This window comes from Anomalospiza imberbis, chromosome 14 (assembly GCF_031753505.1).
Source record: "Anomalospiza imberbis isolate Cuckoo-Finch-1a 21T00152 chromosome 14, ASM3175350v1, whole genome shotgun sequence".
NCBI lineage: Eukaryota > Metazoa > Chordata > Aves > Passeriformes > Viduidae > Anomalospiza > Anomalospiza imberbis.
The window spans coordinates 17,680,069-17,702,677 of record NC_089694.1 but is presented as its reverse complement, the minus strand read 5'-3'; the positions used below and the strand labels follow the sequence as shown (position 1 = coordinate 17,702,677).

The following is a 22,609-nucleotide window of genomic DNA, read 5'->3' as shown; positions in this document are numbered from 1 at the left end:
GTAACAAAAAAATACTCATGTACTTCTATTGGTCTTAATATCTCCTTATACTTTCTGTAACCAAAGCACAGCTGCATCTGTGCTAGTTCCCAAAAATCTGGAAATGAACCTCATGACTTAAATATGTCACTTTCTTCTGTAATGCCTCTGGGACTTTCTTTAAGTTGCTCTCTCCACTCAGATGAATTAAAGAAGTATTTTGAAAGGAGAGAATCTGCCATTTGAACCTTTGCATGGAGTTTCTCTTTAAAGCTCTACCTCTGAGGCTTTGCTATGTGAAAAAGAAGCCAGTCTCTCCAGAAAGGAGGGATATACAAAGTTGAAGGGCATTTGAAATATAGAAAAGTCTGCTACAGAGAAAGATCTCCACAGATGCAGTAGATTAAATTGTTACATCTACAACAGGGCTTCCCACTTGAGCTATGGTAAATTTGAAGTAGTTTCACTAAAGCCAATGGAATTATGATGTCAGAAATCTGATCTAACAGATCAGGGCTGGGCCAGTAAATTCTCCTTATTAATTTATGTAAAACATGAATGCAATACATTATTTACTATCCACTGTAAAAATTACTGAAAAAGTATTTAAGTATAAAAGTGTGCCAAATCTTGCAAAAGGAACTACAAATATGAAATGCGACATTAATCACCAGAGTCATTTGTTTTAATAATGAAATAATTTAAAAAGAAATTTGGGAAGTAAAAAAAATGTTACTACACTGAAAATGGAAATATTTTCAGCCTGTGAACATGAAACACTTATTCTGAGTTCTTACACTGAGGGGAAAGAGGAAGTGAAAGGGAAATCTCCCTTGACCACAGCTCAGATTTATCGGAGCTTCCCAGAACACCATTAAGTGATGCTCACAACCACGTCCCTGGTTCTGATCACTTTAAGGCCATTCAGCTCACCTTACTACATTCAAGCTAGACATGTAACCAGCACCTGTGGGAGCAGGTACTTCTGCTAAAGAGACTTTAAAAACACTGAAATGAAATATCAGATGTAGTGCACCTAAGGGCTAGTTTTTTTCTCCAGATGTTACCAGATCCAGTATTTAAAGAATATAGGGGGGAAACTTTCAAAGAACAAGTGTTATGGGTTTTTTTATAATTTAGAACAAATTATAAATTAACCTGTCCAAACTTTTGAGACATAATATACAAGAGCAAACAGCTGAGTGTTCTTTTATTACTCAGGTACTACATTTTTTTTTCCCAATAAAAATGTCTTTTAAAATTTTCTTGCTACTGTTATCCCAGCTCAGATCCTGGTACAGCCTTTCAGATGAGGTATTCTACCATCTCTCCATCTGGGAGGTCCTGCCCCACAGTCTGAACAGGGGCTTTTCTTTCAAGAGTGCTGGAGTGGAAGAGTGGCCCATCTATGTGATGAGGAAAAACAAGAGACAATTAAAGGTGTAACTTCAATGAGGTTAGAAACATGACATTAACATTTTAAGTCTTGTATCATTGGCCAAAGACAGCTAATAACTTATTTAGTTTTTAAAAATTCAATTCCCATGTATGCAGACAGACAAATAAAGCTATTTTATCAAATTCCCTTTGGGTACCTCCCACTGATACACAAATCTACACAAAACTGGAGGTGACTGCATGTAAACCAATGCAGTCAGGGTAGATTTTCACCACCAGACCTGTTCTCCCTTGATACCCATTAAACAGCACAGCAGGGGCAGGAGGCAGAGCCCAGCCAAACGCTCTCTGCCATGAAGAACAACAGCATTGTAACGTGTCTGTAAGGAGAAGAGGCAAGGTTGTGTAATCTGCATTGATTTGGCAGAGTGGGCTGGAAATGAGCAGCTCTTGCCAGCTGGGAGCTCTGTGGGAAGCAAATTCAGCTCCTGGGACAGTCACTGTCAACTGGATCTCCAAGGCTGAAGTTGCTCCTGTGACTGGGATGGTCCCAAGACAGCTTTATTGTGATAGTTCCCTCTCCTCCTTCTCCCTCCCCGCCTCTATGAGTCCACCTGGCTTTGGATGCCCACTCAATGCAATAGCCAGTTTGAACAGCCCATTTTCATGTGTTTAAACCCCACATCCTACTCACAACTTACTTCAGAGCAGACACTGACTCGGAGACTGCCCAGGGATTTGCATGTCCCTGTTCTCAGTTCTCAGATCTTGCTGCACCTCCCTGCCCAGTGTGCCCACACTTATGCTGCCAGTCTTCAGGCTTTTGTTTTATTCCTTCAGTGTGTTTGAGACCACTCAATCACACTTGTCCCTGAAATCAACTTGTCCTCACAAAAACTAACCCCAGTTTGCCTGGAGGGAGAAAGGGACATCGGGGCTGCCCCACAGATGGTGAGTGGGTGACAGGGTCCCCCCTGGGACTGGGGCTGAGCCCTGTTACCTGTTTTCTCTGCACTGTAGGTCAGGTTGGTGCTGGGGAGTCGTGCTGGGGTGGGAGCTGCAGGGGAAGGAGCAGCTTTGCCCTGCTCACTGCCCCGGTCTGTCTGGGTGCTGCAGTCTCTGCTGCCTGTCTTGGAGTGGGCTGACAGCAACGGCGTGGAGGGAAGGACAGGAGAGGGGGTGGAGGGGATGGATTCGGAGCGATATTCTGTTCCCAGCAGAACACCTGTGTGGGAAAAGGGAAGGAAATGTCACAGTCACAGAAAACTAACTGGTATCAGCTCTGCACCACTCTGCACTGATTGCTCCAGGACCTGGAAAGTGCTCCCTCCCTCAGGAGGCAGCAGTGGTTTGCCTTTGCACAGCACCTTCCTCCCCTGGGTGCTGAAGTACCCAAGGAATAGCAGCGTCCCCATGTTGCTGCTTGCAGTGGGTACTAATCTGCACGCTCTGAAATCACCTGCAACAGGTCTTCATTTACATTTCAGGGGTTTTTACTCTCAGTTTTGGGCCAAACTTCTTCCAGGAAAAAAAAAAATCACCTGGATTTTGCTTTGTTACAACTCAAAGCAATGCTGTTGAGCCATTCCAGATAGGAGTCATGTTAGTGCAGGCACAACAGTGCAGGATAGAAATCCTGATTAAAATCTCTGCTCCAATTCAAGAACACTTTACACCATCATCCAGCTGTAACACCCAGCTGAAAGCAAGTGTTTGGGAACCCTGAAAACTGTATCCCAGACATCCCTAAAGTCAGGTGGCAAATTGGGAATAAAGGTTTACGTATTTAATGGCAGAGCCTCAGTATCAGAAGTCACTATTTCCCAGAAGTGATTAAAATAAGCAGCTATTTCAAATGTGTCCCATCTTGCAGCCAGCTTTACTGCAGGCCAAGCCAGCTGCTCTATCTGTCCAACACATCCTCTTCTGCTGCTCCTGCCTCCCCTCCAAGCACTGACTCTGAATCAGAATTGCCACTGGTATTTGGAATTACCCAGGCTGCCCTTCCAGCTCTTGTCCTCCCTCTTCTCCTCCAGGATGGGGGTGCTGCTCAGGGTTGAGGAGTGGGACAGCAAGCCTGAGCCAGCGTTGGAGATGGACATGAGGGACTTGGCAGGTCTCATGGAGGAGAGCTGCTCTGTCTTGCCAGGCTCCTTGCGGGAGCGCTGCTGCAGCACTTTGATCATGGCATCCTTCTCGATGATCTGAGCGTGCAGGGTCTTAATCCTTTGGGGCAAAGAAAAAGGACAGTTTAGGTGTCTCCCATCTCCCTGGACTGAGGCCTCAGTGTCCCCATGGCTGTGACTAGGGCTCCCTTAGGCACTTGGAGAGGTGGAGGGAGGATGCCAGGAGATTGTCCTGGGCACTGGCTGCTCTCTGGCCCACAGAGCAGATCATGTGAGAGAGTGTGGTACACCACCCACCTCTGGCTATTGGAAACTGCTCTAAACAGCCATGGAAAGAGCTCTGAGACAAACCTGAGAGTGATGGGCAGGACACGAGACCAACAGAAAAAATTAACACACTTTGGGGAGTCTGCACTGGGGGCCTAACCCCAGGGAAAACAGCTCTGTGAGCCTGTTAAAGGGTGGCTGGAGCCTGGGGTCTGATGAAGATGCCCTGAAGAGAGAAGAGGAGCAAGCTAGATGCAAAAAAATCTAAGAAAATACTTTTTTGCATTAGCCCTAGTATCAAGACATGTTTTGGATTGCTATGTTTATACTTCCTTGGCCAAACGAGTGTCTGGCATTTGACATCGCCGCTGCTGGTGAAGACACAAGAATTTCTGGTTCTGAGGTTTCTACCCAGGCAGTTAATTTCAAATCTCTGTCCCAAAGAAGCCAGATGGGACCAAAGTGCAGTTTACCTTCCCTCCATGTCAAGACATCTCCTGTTGGCCAGCAGGATCTCCTCCTCCTCCTTCTGGATGCGAGCTTCCAGTGAGGTGTCGTAGCTGGGGTTGGGCGAGTGGCTGATCACCGTGGTGTCCCTGGAACAAGCAGGACAGCAGATGAAGGACCTGCTAAGTTTGCTGCTTTCCCCTCAGCAGCACAAAAGTACTGCTCAAATGGAACAAACATAGATATCCACTTTTTTTTTGAGTTTAAGCTGGCTCAGCGTCTTCCAAAAATCCAACTCCTAACTTCATTTGTGTCCTAGTGAAGAGGGATTAAAAAACATGCAGGTCATTACAACAACCTCCTGTCCATTTTGGGCCAGTGCCTCACCTAAACTGAGTCACTGCACTACTCTAAAATAATCAAGGATGCAAATCCAAGGACATAAGGAGAGGAAAGGAATACCAGGCACTTTTCTTCGACTTCAGATACAAAGCTTTTTCCCTTCCCCTTCCAACAGCATCATACAAGCAATGTGAATATCAAAGCGAACAAGGCATGGAAGTTTCTTAAGCAATCCTAAGCAGTTTGGCCCAAAAAATCTGGAATAAGGTGAAAATAGTTTCAGACTGATTCCATATAAAGCCTAACATGTTAACACTGTGATAGTTGGTCAGTCCAACTAACCAAATAATGAGTATTTCGTTCCATGTGTGACTGTGGCAGGGCATGAGAAAATCATTCACCGAAGAAACCCAACCTGACCCAGTTCCTGCCTGGGCTCCAAAGCATCCTTCCTGCAACCTCAGCTTCCCAAGGGATGCCAGTTTCCACTGTTAAAGACAAGGGAAAGAAATCTGGACAGTGTAGATGAGGTTGCCACTGGAATTAGTGGAATCTAGATGGAAATGGAAAAGCAGAGGCTCTTTCCTGACTGGACAACATTCTTGTTCATTTAGTGAAACCTGAGCAGGCCTAACACATCCCCTCCCACTCCATGATAAACAATAGACCAGGCCCCAACTTATCAGCCCACGCTGAAAATATAACATGGCCTCTAAGCACAAGCAGCAGCTGGAGCCTTTAGGGAATCTCTGGGGAGGTGGAAAACAGTGCACAAGAAGCATCAATACCCTAAAATAACAGCTTCCTTCTGGAGCAAGATAAGATAAGTCTTTAAACGCTAACACGGCAGATCTGCAGCTTCACCCCTGTAATTCCAGTGTGATCTTACAAGCTGGGAAGCCAGTTGTGATAACATCCCCATCTGGATTTGGCTCATGAAACAATCTACAATAAAATCTGCTCTCCAGAACCATAAACTAGTGAGCAATGAAATTACATGCAAGCAAGGCCTAATGCTAAGGAGTTGCACTCCAGTAAAAGCTCTTGTTTACCAACCAGCTGAGGCACTTGGGCCTATTCACAGCCATAATAAGTGTTTCTGTACAGTTGTCTTGGAATGGGAGCTTGTTACCAAATTTCAGACACCCTCCCCACCCCCACAAGCAGTGCTTTTCATACACAGCAGAATGTTTTGAGCAGAATTTCCTAGTAGATGCTTCTGGTTAGTAACCAGACAATACCACAAAGTAATTTGCAAAAACATTCTGGAGAACAAGGAAGCCATTCAGGGTGAATGATGTGAATCACCAAGCTCACCCCATCTCACATGACTGCAGCAAGGACTGATTCCTGTTTTAAAAATAAAAAAACCCCAAGCCTCTTCTCCTTTGAATCAACAGCTTCTAGGAATGGCTCAGAACAAGTCTAGTCTGGAAAATGGATCCTGCATGTGGAGGAATCTTTCCCTGGAAAAGCATTTCTAATTGCTGGCAATTGCACAGCTCCCAGGAAGAGCGGCCAAGCTCCACTTGCCTGCAGAGTTCTGAGGAGCTGTTCAGACCACAGGGTGAGCAATCACAGGAGGATGGCATGACAACTTTCCTGGGTGGGAAATATGACATTGAACTGGAAAAAGAAAATAATCCCAGTCCTTTGAAAAGTCCCATTTACCTCTGAGCAGCCACGGTCGCAGCTGCATCCAAAGCAAACTGTCTCATCACACTTTCCTCCAGGTATTTCTGTTCCCACTTGGTCATGTCAGCTTCCAGAGCAAGGATCCTCTCTTCCTTCTCACGCAGGAGCTCCATCAGCGCTGTGGCGTTGTACTCGGAGACGTTGGCAGCCTGAGATGTGCCCTGACGCTGATTCCCAGGAGGAAAAAAACAAACCAAACAAAAATACAAGTCTCAGGATGCAGCTGGAAGGCTCAGGGTTGGCTGGTTTGCTTTTTGTCACTGGTTTGACACAAGAAGTCCCCAGAGGGAAATGCAGTGGCTTTATGCTGTGTTGGGCAGGCTAACAAAAAAATGCCTGACATGCAAAACACTCCTCCCAAGGCCTTTTTTTCCCAAAAGCATATGGAAACTATCTTTTTTTTCCCCAGATATGTATATTTGGGCCTTTCCAAAGTCCCAAATATACATCCCAGATCTGGACTGTGCTATACAGGTGTGATGTGCACAGCCCTTCCATAATGCCTGATACAACACACACTGACTCCCATGTGTTCAGCAAGGCACTGACTAGTATCATCCCTTCCAAAAAATATATCCAAAATATTTTTAAAGCATTTGATTACTAAATTAATATGATCAGTGTAGAGTTGGGGACTGAAATAATTCAGTTCTAAAGCAAGATTTGGAAGGCAGGCAATGTTCCCTTTCAAAGTAAGGAAATGTGGAGATTTGCTCAGATAATAGTTCAAGGAATAAAAATAGCAGTTTTATATGGAAGTCTCAAGTGGAATTATCAAGACATTTGACTTAAAAAATAAAATAAATGGTTTAAATTAATATAAATAGGGCAGACTAACTACTTTATGCCAAGCTCAGAATTTTAACCATGACAGGAAAACAATGTTTTGTGTTGACTCAGGCTCAATGTAAAAAGCTGTGGGGTTTAGAGTACCTGAGCTTCCAAAAGTGTAACAGAAAAGTTTATCAAATTACTTTTACTCCTACTAAAACCAATGCAAAACCCCAATATTTAAATATCTATTCCTATGCAGAGATGGAAGTTAGGGGATAAAAGTAAGCTGAAACTACATGTGTTTTAGAACACAGGTCTGCATCCTTTTCCAGTAAAATTCAGACACATGACAGTTCATCTGTATTTAACATAGGCTGAAGTTAATTCAATTCTTAACACACCTGCACAATCTACTTCTCATTCATTCTTTTCACTGCAAAAAGACTCATAATTATATTGCAATACAGTCTTTGTGAAACTCCCATCTATTTCCATCGACTGCATTTATAGAATGGGCTTTGCTAGCTTAGTCTTGTGTGCTTTTTTAAAATTCAAAAGGTTTTTGAAGGGCCTCTTGTCAGGCCAGTTGTTAATGAATTTTATGTAAAATCACAAACTGTGAAGAAGAATTTAAAAATAATTTCAAATAACATAACCATGGTATTTAAAGGTAAATCAGCATGTAGCTATGAGGCTGTTCCTGCATCTTGTCACAGGATGGATCCCCTATTGCTCCTTACCTAAATTCTCTGGTTTAAACAGAATTAAATCAGGTAAAGGCAATACAATGGCCAGGAAATCCACAAATCTGACTAGTGAAAAAGAAGGTTTTTAACAACACAAGATGAAAAATGCACTGCCTTTCTCTTGTGTGTGGGACAGGGTGCAATCTCCCAGGAGCCCAGCAGGGCCAGGCCCGGGGGGTACCTGCTGCATGCGGAGAGATTCCAGCTCCCTCTCCAGCCGGGTGCGCAGCCGGTGCTCCAGCTGCTCCCTCTTCTCACACGCTGCCTGCAGCTGAACCAAGGCCTGCTGCATCTTCTCCACCTTCTCGACATAGACCTGCTTCTTCTTCAGCTGAAACAAAGCAAGAAAAGGCACCATAAACAATGGGAACGAGCGAGTGAGCTTTGGGCTTTGCCACCAGCTGGGAAGATGATGTCCAGGTGACTTCCAGCACAGAAGGAAGCCCACAGGAAAGATGGAGAGAGACAGGACAAGGGGGGATGGCTTCCCACTGCCAGAGGGCAGGCTTAGAGAGGAACGTGGGAGGAATTTTCGCTTGTAAGGGTGGGCAGGCACAGGGTGCCCAGAGAAGCTGTGGCTGCCCCTGGGTGCCTGAAGTGTCCCAGGCCAGGTTGGACAAGGCTTGGAGTGCCCTGGGACAGTAGAAGGTGTCCCTATGGCAGAGAGTTGGAATTGGATGATCTTTAAGGTCCCTTCCAGCCCAAACCATACCATGATTCATGACAGATACCATGCTGTCAGTGGGCCCTGGCCTCCTGCTCTGGCCTGGCCACTCAGGATGTTACAGCTCTGTCCCAGCTCTGCTTTCCTGCTGGGTGTATTTGTCCTTTTTGTCCTCAGTGACCCCATGGTAACGACGGGGAAACAGAGGAAATTATCTGTGGCAAATGTCTGAGAGCAGCAATGGACCAGAAAGGGCACCAGGGACTGAAACAGTGTTTGAGTGACTTGATACAGGCTTCCAAGGTAACTGCAGCAGTGTTTAGAGCTGATCCCCAAGATGGGAACACTCTCAGTGCAATATTGAAAATTGCTGGCAGCATTTTTACAAGATTAAGCAGAAACTGAATCAAAATCTGTAGCATCCTATTGCAGTCCAATCACAATAAAATAATAGGATCAAAGCACACACGAGCCATGGCCCGGGCTCTCCCCATGCCAGGTTTATCCAGCTTTATCCCAGCAGTCTGGCCATTCTTCTTGAGAGGTCCTGCTCTGTTCCTGCCACTGCCCTTCCATCCTCCTCCACTGTTCATCCTGCAAACCAAGCTGCAGCTCTGCCTCACAAGAAGCAAGAAAAAGTACCACACTGAGCCCCCCAGTAACTGTCTTAGCAAGGTTAATCCACAGTTCATGTAGGATAAAAAGGAACTAAAATATGACCAAAACAAAATAAAATAGAACATATCCAGGGCCCGGTTTTATTCAAATATAGGGAATACTGCACACCTGTGAGCATTATTTTCTGTTTAGGAAAAGATTAACAATTGCAATAAGCTGGCCCTGTGCAGCAAATCTGGGGCATTGCTTTTGTAGCTCTGATTGTCATAAACCCTGAAATACAAAAATAGCAGAAAGAAGGCAACTTTTCCCAACAGACAGAGCCAAAGTTCTAGACAAGCACCACAATGCAAAACACAGACTCCCTTATGTGAGTTCAAAGAGCTGCTCTACAGCTTGATGGAAGAAAAGTCCACTGAGGGATATTAAAGACAAAAGACACCACTTTTGGCTGAGGAAGTCCTTCTTGGAAGCAGAAAGTATTCTGGGAAAGTATCAGTGCTCGCTGGCCCCATGCTGACAGGGCTCCCTAGGAATCTGCTCTCAGTTTCAGCAGACACAGGATGCTTTGATCTGAACAACAGGAGCTGTTCTTACATCGCACCTTTGCTCCAAAAAGGTCTTATCATGTCTTTCTTAAAAAATTTTCCCTTTTCTCACTCCTGTTTCTTCAAGCAATGCAAAGAACAAAGACTGAAAAATCAATATTAATCCCAGACATAGTATCCTTTTCTTCTCTCCATAAAGTCAGCAGGCATCTAATCTCACAGCATGAATATTGCTGCCTTAGAGGATTTTCCCCAAACAAGAATTTTATAATAAAAGTTACAACAAACAGTGAGCAATCCAGCCAAAGGACTTCCCACCAGTGCATGTGCAGTAGAAAGGTATTTTTATTCTTTGATTGCTCAAGATTTCAAACTTGTTTGGTATGGGAGGGATGAGAACATTTTAATGTAACTTAATAGTCCACTGCTGCTCTGCAGAAAAATCAATAAATGTGTTATACTTAATAAATATTTTTATTCCAGATCATAGTACTTGATAACACCAAATTCAGGTCTGTCAGACTCCACCGAAGTCTGAATGCACCAGTTTTAAACATAGATTAACAGCAGCTCAAAGTAGCCAAAAGTGATAAATATAGGGTCAGCAGCAGAACTCAGAAATGGAGAGCACTCAGTATCTTGGGTTTTGACCTGAACGAGAGTGAGGAACAACTTGATAAACTCACTGGCAGTGAAATACCATACATCGAGCTGAAAAATAATCTCTTCAAAACCAGCTCTCCTCCCTCTCTCTTCTTTATAAAAGAAGTTAAGGATGAGGTGAGGGACATTTGGTCTCATTACCTACTACAGAGCATTTACATTTCTGAGCAGGTTTTTAACACACAGGCAAAATCCTGCAAAAGCAGCCACCACCAACATTTTACAGTTTTGCAATTAACAAACCTGAGTATGCAGATGTGTGAATTAATGTTCTGGCCTGCATTCAAAGAATACCAAGAGCCCAGCCAAAAAGCAGAAGTAGGACACAGAAATTCCACTGAAACATCCACTTTGAACATTCTCCCATCAGCCAAACCTGCAGGTGAAAAGTTGCAACACAAGCTGTTGCCCAAGTTCCCAGCACTGCCTGCACATGCCTGAGTCAGGCACCAGACCCAACGTACAGGCACAGCTTGTTCAGTGGCTTTGTAGAAAGACAACATTTTTTTTTCTCCCTTCACAAGATGCACTTCATCTTCCAGCATCAGGAAGAATTAGGAATGTTGGAAGATTGAGGGCTGGTGTGTGTATTCTTTTCAACAGCTTAAAACTGGAATTAATTCACAAATTCTTCAAATAATTTTCAGGTTTTTGGAACTCAGGCGTTCAGTAAGCTTTAAAGGCATGGGATGTGCTCCAGACAAATCAACTTTCCAAATGTCTTTTGTCAGAATGATCCTTTCTCTATATGATAAACTTATTTCATGCACTTGCTGCCCTCAGTTAAGTCACTGTATTCTGGCACTCTCACTCATTTCCAGCTCTGCCACTCTGCTACTGCAAGTATTTTTGAGAAAAATTTACTTTTCTGTGAACCAGGATTCTCCAGAAGTGGTAGAAGGGAAATCTAAATTTATACATTTTTGGTTTTCATCTCTCTGACAGCATCTAACTCTCACTGTAAAGAGGATCAGGAATGATTCTTCCAAGCACAGAGGGATTTCATTACCAGAAATCAAGAGTATGATCTTGTTTTCCTAAGACAGGAATTGGAAACAATTTCCTGAGTATTGCCAGGGTGCTGAAGACATAACTAAGATGGGAAGAAGGAAAAAAGGCAGCGAGCTGAGGCTTGTTCTTGGTCATTTGCCATGGATCCCCCACCCTCTCTCTCCCAGCAAAGAACCAAAACTGGCTGCTCAGTGCCAAGGGCCACAGCAACATCTGCCAGGGCAGGGATGGCATCAAAGGACACAGGAATTCTCTCCTCTGCATCAGGTCTTGCAGAGAACACGTGCTCTAGATAAGAGTTCATTCCTGAAGCTTTACAAGGATGCAGTCACGCCCTTTGGGATGTAATTTTAAATAAATTTGACGAGACAGTAATTTTCCTTTTGATGGTACAGCATTTAACTAAGATGCAAGCTCATGTTCACTTAATGTATCGTAACTGCTTTGCCTCCAAGGTGCTTTGAAAACGCAGAGCCATTTTGCTAATGAGAATATCTTTATTTTAACACCTATTTACGATATAAGATCTCAAATAACCTCAGTGCATGTCTGGAAGCACAGCAGGATGACTGTATCCATTCCCAGCATTTCCTACAGCACAATTTTAATAATGTCCTTATCATCTCCAGGCCAGTCCCTGACTGCTTTGGAAAATGTCCTAACCAAGCATCAGAGGTCAGGCTATAATTCTGACTAAACCAATGGAAACAGGAGCAGCCACTCTCCAGCTGCCATTTACTATAAAGTTTACATAAATTCTGCAACAGGACTCAGGACAAGAAAAATAAAGATGACCATGACTGGCCTGGGCTCTGCAGAAATCCAGGGCACAAAGAGCAAAGCAATGCAGGGAAGATCCCTGAAAGATTCCCTGGCTGCCTGATCAAGCATTCCCAGCTTCATTTAACTTCCCCTCTCCCTTGGCATGTACTTGCATGATCTAAAATCAATGGCCAAAGACAAGTTTTCCTCTCAGAAACAGGGGATATTTGATTATTACTACAACTGCCCAGCAGAAAGGGAATTAACAACATTCTAAAAGCCAAACAAATCCTGATCCTCATTTATTTAGGCTTTTACAAACCATGCAATGCCTTTCAGGGACCCCAGGTCCTTGCAGAAGGAGGGCTCTGAGGAGGGCACGGAGGTGTCAGGGAAAGAGAGCAGGGGCACTCAGGAATGAGGAATTTTCAGTCAAGGCACAAGGGACAAAGGAGGCTGTAACATCCTCCAACTGGAGCTGCCTGTGCAGGACAAACACAGCCCTGGACACAGCAGGTGAGGGGGAAGGATCTTCTTTTTGCAAAGAGATTCGTTGCTTCCAGATGTGTTACTCAGCAAAGTTTTTTTTTTCTTTCTGGGGAAGAAGAGAAGACTTCCTGCACTGATTCAGAACTCTCCCAGGCATTTTGTCAAACCCAGCCATTACCCTCTTCATCTTGGACAGCTCCTATTTCAGCAAATTGGTAACACTCATCAGCATCTGCTTGTCTCCCACCCACTATTTCTGATGTCTTCAAAGTCCTTTGTTTAATATATTCAGGGCGTTTTCATAACATTCTGGGTTTATCCTAAAGCTGAATCCATTCAGATGCAGCTGAAAATGTGTTTCCCCACAAGAATTTGCCTGCTATGGCAGAAATGTAGTTAAAAAAAAAAAAAAAAAGCCAGCAAGCACGTTTAAATCACCTCACCCTCTTGCAGTTGGAATATATTCCTCTAGGATGCCTTTGAACCCTCAGTTTGTTTGAATTCAGGCCCAACAAGGCGCCAGTGGCCTCAGGAAGAATTCCTGCTGAAACAATTTGGTAACACTATCCCCGTGCTAGGGAACAGTGTTTGTGGCATGGGAATGTCACAATGTCGTCGCCCCATTTGTTTGTGTTAAAATAAAGTTCTAACTCTCAAAGCCACCACTGGAAAATCACTAACAGGCAGAAGATGTGAGACAGTGACATGGCAATAAAAAGGCAGTTCTGTCACAAGAATGCAGCTCATTAGAGGGAACCAGTTACAGAGGAAACGGGGAGGTTTCTGTCCTCTGCACCCAATCCATCCAGGAGTGACAAGCCATCCACGAAGTGTCCCTTTTAGAAGCAACTCTTTCCTGAAAGGAGTATTAAGGAGCTCTCAGGGTCTATGTGAAACAAAGCTGTGGAGACCAGGAATATCTTTTTATAGACCCAGGGAAGTGACTGGAAAAAAAACTAGAGCAGGCATCAAGCAGACAGCTCTCCTTTGGGTCTCCTCCTGACAAGTCAGAGCTCTGTTCTGAAAGTATCTCAGGCACAGCATAAAAAGTACAATAGATGTCATTGGGAAATGTATTTTTGCATTTCCCCCCAGACAGAACCCTCAGTGTCATCAGAAATAGAGCATTTTTTCTCTCCACAACAGCACAGTGAGAAATGAACACAGTATCTCAGCTGGTATCTGCTTCATGTGGAATTCTGATGGCTGAAGGATCTTAGAACTTATAACACAAGCAATTTTAGAAAAGATCTTTCATTCAAACTTTTCTCCTCCCTTATCCCCCAGTTTCTACTCATTAGAGAGGTTGTCTCTCTTCCCACTGCAAGGTGTGTGTGTGTGTGAGGATGGCAAAGAGCTGATATTTTTAATCTTCCTCGTGGTTGTCACTGTTCTTCAAAGCTGCCTCATTGAGGGACTCAGTAAAAAAGTGATTTGTAAAGCAGTGGAGCAAAGGAGTACAAGTTACACAAAATCCCCACAAACCTTTCTTAAGTTGAAGTGTGGTCTTCCATGGTATAAATTAAATAGGGTAAGCAGAAATGACCAAGTTTGAGGAAAAAAAAAAAAAAAGTAAAACCAGTAGCACTTGTAGCCTCTGCACTCAGCAGTTGTGGTTAGATAAAGTATTTGGCACCAAACTCCCCCCTGCAACATTCCAAGTCTGGTAAGGACTGGCAGCAAGTCAGCATTTCCTCAGTGTCAGGTGGGTCAGGATGGTCCTTTCTGCAAAGCCAGCAGCTCTGGCCCTGGCCCAAAGCAAAGCCCAGCTTAACTGCTCCATCTGCTCCAGGCTGTCAAGGTGTATGGGAGCAGCTGGGGTTAAATCCTGTGTGACCAGCCACAGCCCTGCTGCCATCCCACTTGAGACCCTCACAGCAATCCATGCTCCAAAATGAGAATTGTTCACTGCTTCAGCTCCAAATATTATCACTAACAGTTTCTGACTGTGATATACATTTTTAAGCCAACATACATTTTACCTCAGATATGTTCAATTTATGTCAAATATATTACATGTAATGAAAATAATCTGAAGCTTTGATTTTAGAAACCACAGACCAATACTTCACTAGAAACAATTTTAGTAAGCTGCTGATTTATGCAAAACTGTGGAACATTTACTAAAGGGAAGAAAAAATAGAGAAGTGAAAATAGGGGTTAATAACTGTGTGTCTTTATGGAGAGTAGAGAAGTAGTAAAGTTTAAATATTATATATAAAACATATACATACTTAGCAATTCTGTTCGTAGACACATTTAAGTTTGCTTAAAATATTTATGATCACTCACCCTATTTTGCACTTGGCAGAAATAAACCCCACACTATCAAAAACTTTAACTGCAGCTTGTTGTAAATTTGAAGAGCCATTTCACCCCTGCTAACAGGAGAAGCATTCTGTGAATGTCTACTTTTGCATCCAACTGCCTCACACCGTACTTCAGTATCTCCAAGATCACTCCTTTCTCCATCACATTTAACATCCCATTATCTTTCACTCTAATTTGGATGCTAAAATCCAGTATATGTAAAAACCCTCAAAGCTCCACAGGTGTACACAAGTGTCTACATATTACAGATTTTGTCCAGACTGGCAATTCAAGCCAAAGGTTTTGAAAATAATCTAAAGCTCCAATTCCAATGCAACATTTAAATTCAGTAACAGTCATATATGGCTTATAGCTCTCCCTAGAATGGAAATACTCTTTTTATAAAGGATCTGGTGCACACAAGGCAAGGTTACTCTGCTTAATAGGAAGTCAAAATGGAAAGGGTAAAAAGAAAAGCTGAAAATTTACATTACAGGAGGCAACAACTGAAATATGCATCCCTCCCTGAGGCCCTGAGCCAGAGTAGCTGCCAAACCTGAGCCTAAGAAACTCCACCCTCTGCTGCAGGACCAGTTTGGAAGCTCCTGACACTTACAGGGTCTAGTCACTCAGATTAACCTGGTCAGAATAAAGAAATAATCCACTAATTGTTCATATCTCTTGGTCACTGAATGCCACTAACTCAGAATGGTGTTCCCAGCCCTTTCTAAAGGTGCCTTGAGCTCTGAGCAGCTCCTTGGCAGCCTTTCAGAGTAACCAAACAGCCTGGGGATTGGAGAACTTTCCACAGTTCAACACAAATGAGGCAACAAATGTGTTATAATCCTAAGTATTTCATTAAAAAGTGATTTGGGAAACCTGCAAAAGTGACTCTGTACCCTTTGTTTCCCCTCGTTCCCTCTCACCTCTAGGAAAAAGCAGAGTTAATTCCTGCTCCCTGAGACACTTCCATATTTATCTACAGCAGGAAGGGTGGCACTTCCTGCACACCCTGGGATTTGAGCAAAGGTTGGATGCATGTGACCACAAGCCCTCATGCAGATCATTTCACTCTGGATCAGCCTATGTGTGCTTTTTAAGCTATCATGCAATTTAGTCCAGAGTGACTTACCTATTTCACTATTCTTCCTAGGCAGAAATACTTTGCCACAGCACTGAACCCAACTTTTCTAGTGAAACAAGAGCAGTCTTTTGAAAATGAAACATACAATTATTATTACCTCTCAAGGCTTCAACTTTACTGTGAGGGAGCCAAAATGAGTGCCTCTACAGAGGTTCAACCCAGCCAAGTGCTGTGTGTGCTGGCCCAGCTGATCAGAGCACCTCATCCACATTGACTCCAAGCATTTTCCAGGGAAACCACAAGGATGTCCCATGTACTTGGAGTTAATGATCCATCAGACTTTTAAATAAGGTGCTGAACTTTGAATGAAAGCCAAAGAGCTCCAATACATTGCAGAATCCATGAGAGAATAGTTTGAGAGCTAAAGAGAGCATGTCAGATGTAAATCACCCTATAACCTAATGCTCCCTCTTCCCTGAGTCAGCCATGCCAGGCTAAAAGAGGTTATGACAGCAGGTAAACCCACAAGGACATCCTGAATGAGCAGAGCAGGTCCAGGGGAGATCCACAGGGACAGAGGGAAGGCTTCCATGAAGAGATAAAAGGAAGGGCCAAAATAAAGGACACCAGGGAGAGACACAGGAAGTTTCAGGGAAGGGCTATTGAGTTAAATCCAGTGCTTAGAGAAGAGCAGGCTAAAACTCAGAAATGAGCTACACCTGTACCTGGGAGAGGAGGGTATTCACTTAGTATTTATCATTCCTTCTCTGTTGGCACAATGGGATCCTGAAGGGAGAGTGAACTAAAAGCAGACAAGGGGAGGGTTTGAGGAATGTCTCTGGAAGCAGCAAAATTCAGGTGGACATAGGCACAGTGCCCAGCTGAGGGTGACGCTGAGTGCTGGTAGCCAGGGAGATGGCAGGGTTGGAGAACAAATCTGCAGTGAGGAAGTGTGTTTGGTCAGGAGATTTCCTCCTGAGACTCTCCACAGAGGAAGAGTAGGAGTAAAGGAAGCAGAGGCTGGAATGGGAAATGGGGCCTTCGAGAGGAGAGCAGAAAGCAGGGGGAAAGGATGGACACCGTGACGCAGAAGGGCACAAAGGTGAGAGCCGTGAGTGGCAGGGACAAGGCTACAAAAGAAACTGCTGTGAAAACTGCCCAGCTAAGCAGCTCAAATGCATTATCCCCTCTTGGGAGGAAAGGCAGAGAAAACAACTCAGGTCATGCCCAGCTTATTACAAATGCTGGCACACACGGTGATCTGCCCTGTCCCCACACCTGGCAAAGGGACAAGCTGCATTCATCTGATATTACTTGAAATTCCATCCAGATCTGAATTTCTGCCAAGTTCAGCAGGTTTCCAGGGCTGAGATTCCACTTCAAGCCCACTTTTACAAGTTGAAACAAAATGAAAACAAAATATGGCTGCTTCAACAAAAGCATTTCCAAGGAAATAGAGATTTGTGGCTTATGTGTTTAGCTAGTCAACACAAAGCTAAGCTGATAGAAACAGCTTTGAAGAAAGCAGATTTCCTTATAACTTCCACAAGATAAATTCATTCCCACAGCCACTTTTGCTGGAACACGAGCTACCCTGACACCTCTCTCTCAGCATTCTTACCTCTTCCTCCAGTTTCACCACCTTGGCCTGAGCATTGTTCAAGGCCTGGTCTCGGATCTCGATGTGTCTCCGCTGGTCCTCGTTGGTGGAGCGGGCAGCAGCCAGCTCAATTTCCAGTTTCTCTTTTTCCCGCTGTGTTTCCTTGTCTATGGATAAAAAAGTGACAGTTATCAATGCACAGCACTTGTCTCTCCCCAGTTTTCAGGAGCCTTTCACTCCAGAGGTGAAGGAAAGATTGCACTGGAACTTCTCACAAGAAAGAGAATGCAAATCTAGTGCTAAGAGGGAAAAGAAAAGGACATGGCTTTCAAGGAAGAGAAGAATCTGTAATCCTGAAAAACAAGTATGGTACCTTCAAGCAACAATGTGCCACAAAGATAGTGAGAAGGAATAGAAGGTGCATCACTCAGTACAGTTACTCAGGTAATTTGCTGTGATTATGCAGATGGTTAGTGAAACTTGGCACCTCTTCACCCCTGAGCTTTCAGCAGTGGAAAACAGAGTAATTTTAATATCTCAAGCTGGGGAGAGAGATAGCAGATTGGTGTTCCTGAAAAACTTGTGTTCCTTTTTTCCACACTGACCCCCAAACTAGAAGGGGGTTCAGTCCTTTCCATATTGAGGAACACCCAGCAATATCTTCAGAGGAGTCAGAAAACGAATCAGCAGCAAGAACTCCTCAGTCTTCCTCTACTGCCTGTAAAAATGACCCCCAGGCCAGAAGTGAGGCACATACATCTGTTCTGTCCCTTCCCAGAGCAGACCTGCCACACCAAACACAGCAGCTCATCCTTTTCTGCTGCTCTCCAGGAAGAGCTGGATGCTGTTGGAGCAGCAGTGCTGAGTGTTGCAGGAACAGGGCACTGACTTCATAAAAAAAAATAGATAGGATAAAAATAATTGGAGACTGGAGAAATTATCACAAAGGGTGTAAGGCAAAGCCACAACACAGAGCTGATGTCCTCTGTGTATGTTGCCATTCCCAGCTCAAGCCAACCAGCTCCAAAGATAACATTAACCCACTTGCTGCATACACAACCACAGAATACTCCCTGGAGTGATCTACACCCAGCACTGATGACACTAGAGAAACTGCATTCCAGAAACCAATATCCCACGACAAAGGAATGAGGACAAGGAGTGGAAGGCTTGAAAAACAGGAACGAGGTGCTGGGTGTTAGGACAGACTGCATATGGACTACACAGGCCGTTTGTGCAAGCATGTGCATAACTATATTTACAGGACCACAATTACTCCCTTTCTTCTGCCAGAGAAGAGCCAGGAGCAAAGCTTTAGCAACACAGAGTAGCTGAAGATTCCCTTCTGCCAGGGAATCAACACAGCCCACACACAGGTTGCAAAACAAACCTGTCCACCAACAGCACCCAGAACTCTGCAGAGTAAACCCTGAGTGCAGCTCAGAGCCAGCCCAGGACATAAGGACAAATGTCATCACATGCTTATTTTTTTTTTGCCCATCTTTTCCCAGCATTTCTCCTCCACCCAGGAATGAGTTGCTGCCAGTGTGAGCACATAGCACTGTACTGCAGACACTGAGCTGCATTGAGACAGGGTGGCATTATGCCAGCAGGTATCAGTCAGTGCTACCAGGCTGTTTGTTAATCTGGAAATGCTTGCAGAGACGCTTTTGGAGGTTTTGTTGCACACTCCTCTCCAAATGAGAACTGCTTCACTTGACAAGTGCCTGCAGCACCCCTAGAAATGCTGGGAACCATGAAATGCAGGACTGTGGCTTCCATGTTCACCCAAAAGGAGAGGCCCCACAGCGTTGACCTCCCCACCTTTCTGGGTGCACCTATGAACCTCAGTGTCCCCCCAGCAGAAGGAGAGACTAAACTCCCAGATTTCCAGTACCACCAGGAGTTTGGAATTCACTCTCTGACAGCCATTTGCTTGCAAGGCAAACCTCAAGGAATAAGCTAAAGATCATACAAGAGAGGGACACCAGAATCTGTCAGGGTAGCTGCAGTGTCTATTACACCACAGAAAAACTCTGTTTTGCAATTTTATTGCACTACCTTTTTATATAACAATTGGAGAAAAGTGAGCATTGTCAGAAGGGTGGAGCACACTGTGGGATGAGAGAAAAGTTGGCCCAACGCCGTCAGCCTCAAGACGTTTCAGAACAAAGGAAAAGCAGCATTTCACACCCATCATTTTGGTTTGCCCTGTGATAAATCCACTGCTGTGGACAGAATTCCTGACCCTCACCCAGCCCAGCAGACTGCAGGAGTGCTCATCCCCTTTATTTTTGCTGAACAGGATAGGGCAGTGGCAAATTACAGAGGAAGGAGATAGGAGACCTAGCAGGCTCCTCTCCTACTGGTCTTAACTCATGCCAGGACTCCTGTTGGCTTGGGAAGGGTTTAATTTCAAAGCTTTCAAGGAATAAAATAGATGGATAAAATATGTAAATTATGGGGTAAACACTAATTTTACGGTTTAACTGAAAATTACCTATGCTCCAATATCTCTAATGAATCCCATCAGATGGACTTTAGATACTGACAGAAAAGGAATTCTTGAATCCCTCCTCCCTTCTCCACTGCCAGCTTTGGGCTGCCACTGCCCTGGTTTCTGTGCTGATCATCAACCTGCTACACTGTCCTCCCTCCCCGGTGACTGGAGCTTGCCACTGGCCCACACTGGCTGTGTAACTCACTTTGTGCAAAGAGCTGGGAGATGGTTTTCCGATTGTCTTCAGACCCCTCAAACTCCTTCTCTGCCAGCTGCTTGTTGGCTGTCTCCATGCGTTCTGCAAAAAAAAAAAAAATCAATAAAAGCAAATGAAATAATTAAAAACTTTCAAGCATTAAGTTACATCTGCTCAGGGTGTTCCTGATGCTGGGGGAATGGATCTGCTAATTCTACAGCCTATCAGAAGTTGGCACTCACTTTTGAAATGTTTTTAATTATGTCTTTAAGGAAATACACTCAATGAGACAAAACAGGTTAAAGTTCCAAAGAAATTATTTTAAACATTTATAGCACAGAGATTTATTTTTTCAATTTATACTTTTTTTTTTCCACACAAATAAATCCCACCATGCAATTAAAAGATCTCCTATATATCTCCACTAAATCTTAACAGTAGATTAAATCACTGTTGTCCAATTACCTGACTTGAGGGAATAGTGTAAAACCCTAAAAACAGCTTAACAGGTCTGCTGCTCCAAGCTGCTAGAAATTTGTATGTCTGTGAAAATCAGAATGAAATGTTTATGCTGTGTTTTATTACAAATAAGATTATTTAATGCAGGCTTTGTGTACAGTACTGGGAAATGTATGGCTTTACTCCCTGGATGCAAAACAAATTCTGGGAGTCTTAATAAAAGACATGAGGCAGTGACAGCATGCAGGACAATCAGAAGCCTTTCTTTAAAAAATTAAACTTACAGTTTAAACAACTGCTTGTGCGCCTTCAAAAATCTCAAATTGCAGATGATTTCCACCTTCCAAACTAATGCTTAAACTTTTACCCCCGGTAAGGTCAAATACCACTCAACACCACTCTGCTGCCAGCCGTGGGGCTGCCTCAGCCTCTTAGCAAGAACCAGACACCAGTAACATCTCACTCTGGAAAAGGAAGGGAGATCCAAAAAACCAGATGCCTACATTGATAAGGAATGACAAGACCTTCAGGAAGAACAGACACTCTGCAGTTGGTATGTCAGTGCAAAAAGGGTCACTGGACAGGAAATAAAGTGAGCGTGCCTGGTGTGGGATTAGGCAGTCAGCAAAACCTCTTTCCATTTGTGTAAACTGAACAAATTGTACAAATTGTCTCTAGGATATAAGACATGAGAGAATTCCAGGCTTGCATCTGGTTTATGGTATTTGGCTTATCACATGTTTCTTGTCAATGAGAAACAGGCTGGAAATGAAAGACTACAGCCCTCTCCTAAACCTGTCTTTTCCATTCCCCCAGCAAGTGCTTAAAATCTCTGACTACTGAATGCACCTGAGTATCCTGTCATATTCCAGTCGTGTCAGACACTGAATTCTGCAGCAAAACTCTGTCCTGCCAAGTAAGCATAACAATAAAAACCCCCAGCATTGAAGAACAGAAGTTTTACTTCATTTACCTCTTAGATCCCTGTTGAAATCATGAAGCCTACGAATTTCTCCTTCCAGTTTGTTTCTCATGGCTTTTTCCAGGGCATCCCGCTTAGAGGATGATTTCTCCAGGTTTTTGTACGCCTCTGAAACTTGCTGAATTTCTGTTTCCAGCTGCAGTGGAAGTGAAAACAAGCATTTATATTTTTCACTAACGAATTTCATTGTCTCAGATAGGAGATTACTTTGTCTCAAGTGTTCTTTATTGAGGGAAACCTACACTTCTACATTAAGTAAAAGAAAGCCTCAGGTCCGTGATGATCCCTCTATAGAAAGAATACCACTGGTGAATAATTTTGCAATAAAATATGCTTTACTATTCCTTTTAGGATATGCTTTATCCTTCAGTGTAAAGCTTCTCTCATCATCTGGAGCAGGAGATCCTCTCCTAACTCTCCTTGCTGGGCATGATTTGCTATGGAAGTGTGGATCCACACCATAGCAAATCCCATCAGCACTGTCTACAGCAAGTGATCAACAGGGAGGTGGAGAAAAGTGCATTTGTATCCTTTTGTCATTATCAGGAAGCTGTCAAACAGTTCTCTCAAGTATTTCCTGGCCAGAAACCTTCCCAAAAAATACAACCAAATGAACATATGTCCCTGGTAAGAGGTAACATGGGGAATAATGAGTGTGGAAAGCCACACTGGTCACCTGAACTCAAAGACAAGCAGCCACACAATTTTCAAGTCCCAAACACTGCTCAGTGCAAAGAGCACAGCAAGGCCCACAAAGTCCTAAATTGCTAAGTAGCATCAACCTTGCCACAGCTACAAGGCAAAAGCAAAGCTGACCTACTGCCCAGCTTTAAACCACTGGTCATCAAGAAGTTATTTCTGTGAGGCAGCATGAAAATACCTCCACATATGCACGTTAATGAGGGTTCTCACTGGGGTATTTCCTTTTAAATGTCTTAGCATCATTTAT

The 22,609-nt window shown here is 43.8% G+C and overlaps 1 protein-coding gene across 2 annotated transcripts in view; it reads right to left on the bottom strand.

The window, feature by feature from the left end:
- Positions 1 to 319: 319 nt before the first annotated feature.
- Positions 320 to 22,609, bottom strand: part of AMOT (angiomotin) — a 58,193-nt gene continuing 35,903 nt past the window's right edge. For both annotated transcript variants that reach the window (XM_068205209.1, XM_068205208.1), the window contains 9 exons: positions 21,652 to 21,796; positions 20,229 to 20,321; positions 17,545 to 17,690; positions 7,956 to 8,105; positions 6,231 to 6,421; positions 4,244 to 4,366; positions 3,371 to 3,603; positions 2,378 to 2,602; positions 320 to 1,385 (listed from right to left, as the gene is read on the bottom strand). In XM_068205209.1, coding sequence (XP_068061310.1) covers positions 1,285 to 1,385; positions 2,378 to 2,602; positions 3,371 to 3,603; positions 4,244 to 4,366; positions 6,231 to 6,421; positions 7,956 to 8,105; positions 17,545 to 17,690; positions 20,229 to 20,321; positions 21,652 to 21,796 — 1,407 coding nt within the window. In that variant the 3' untranslated portion in view covers positions 320 to 1,284. The remainder of the gene's footprint in view (positions 1,386 to 2,377; positions 2,603 to 3,370; positions 3,604 to 4,243; positions 4,367 to 6,230; positions 6,422 to 7,955; positions 8,106 to 17,544; positions 17,691 to 20,228; positions 20,322 to 21,651; positions 21,797 to 22,609) is intronic.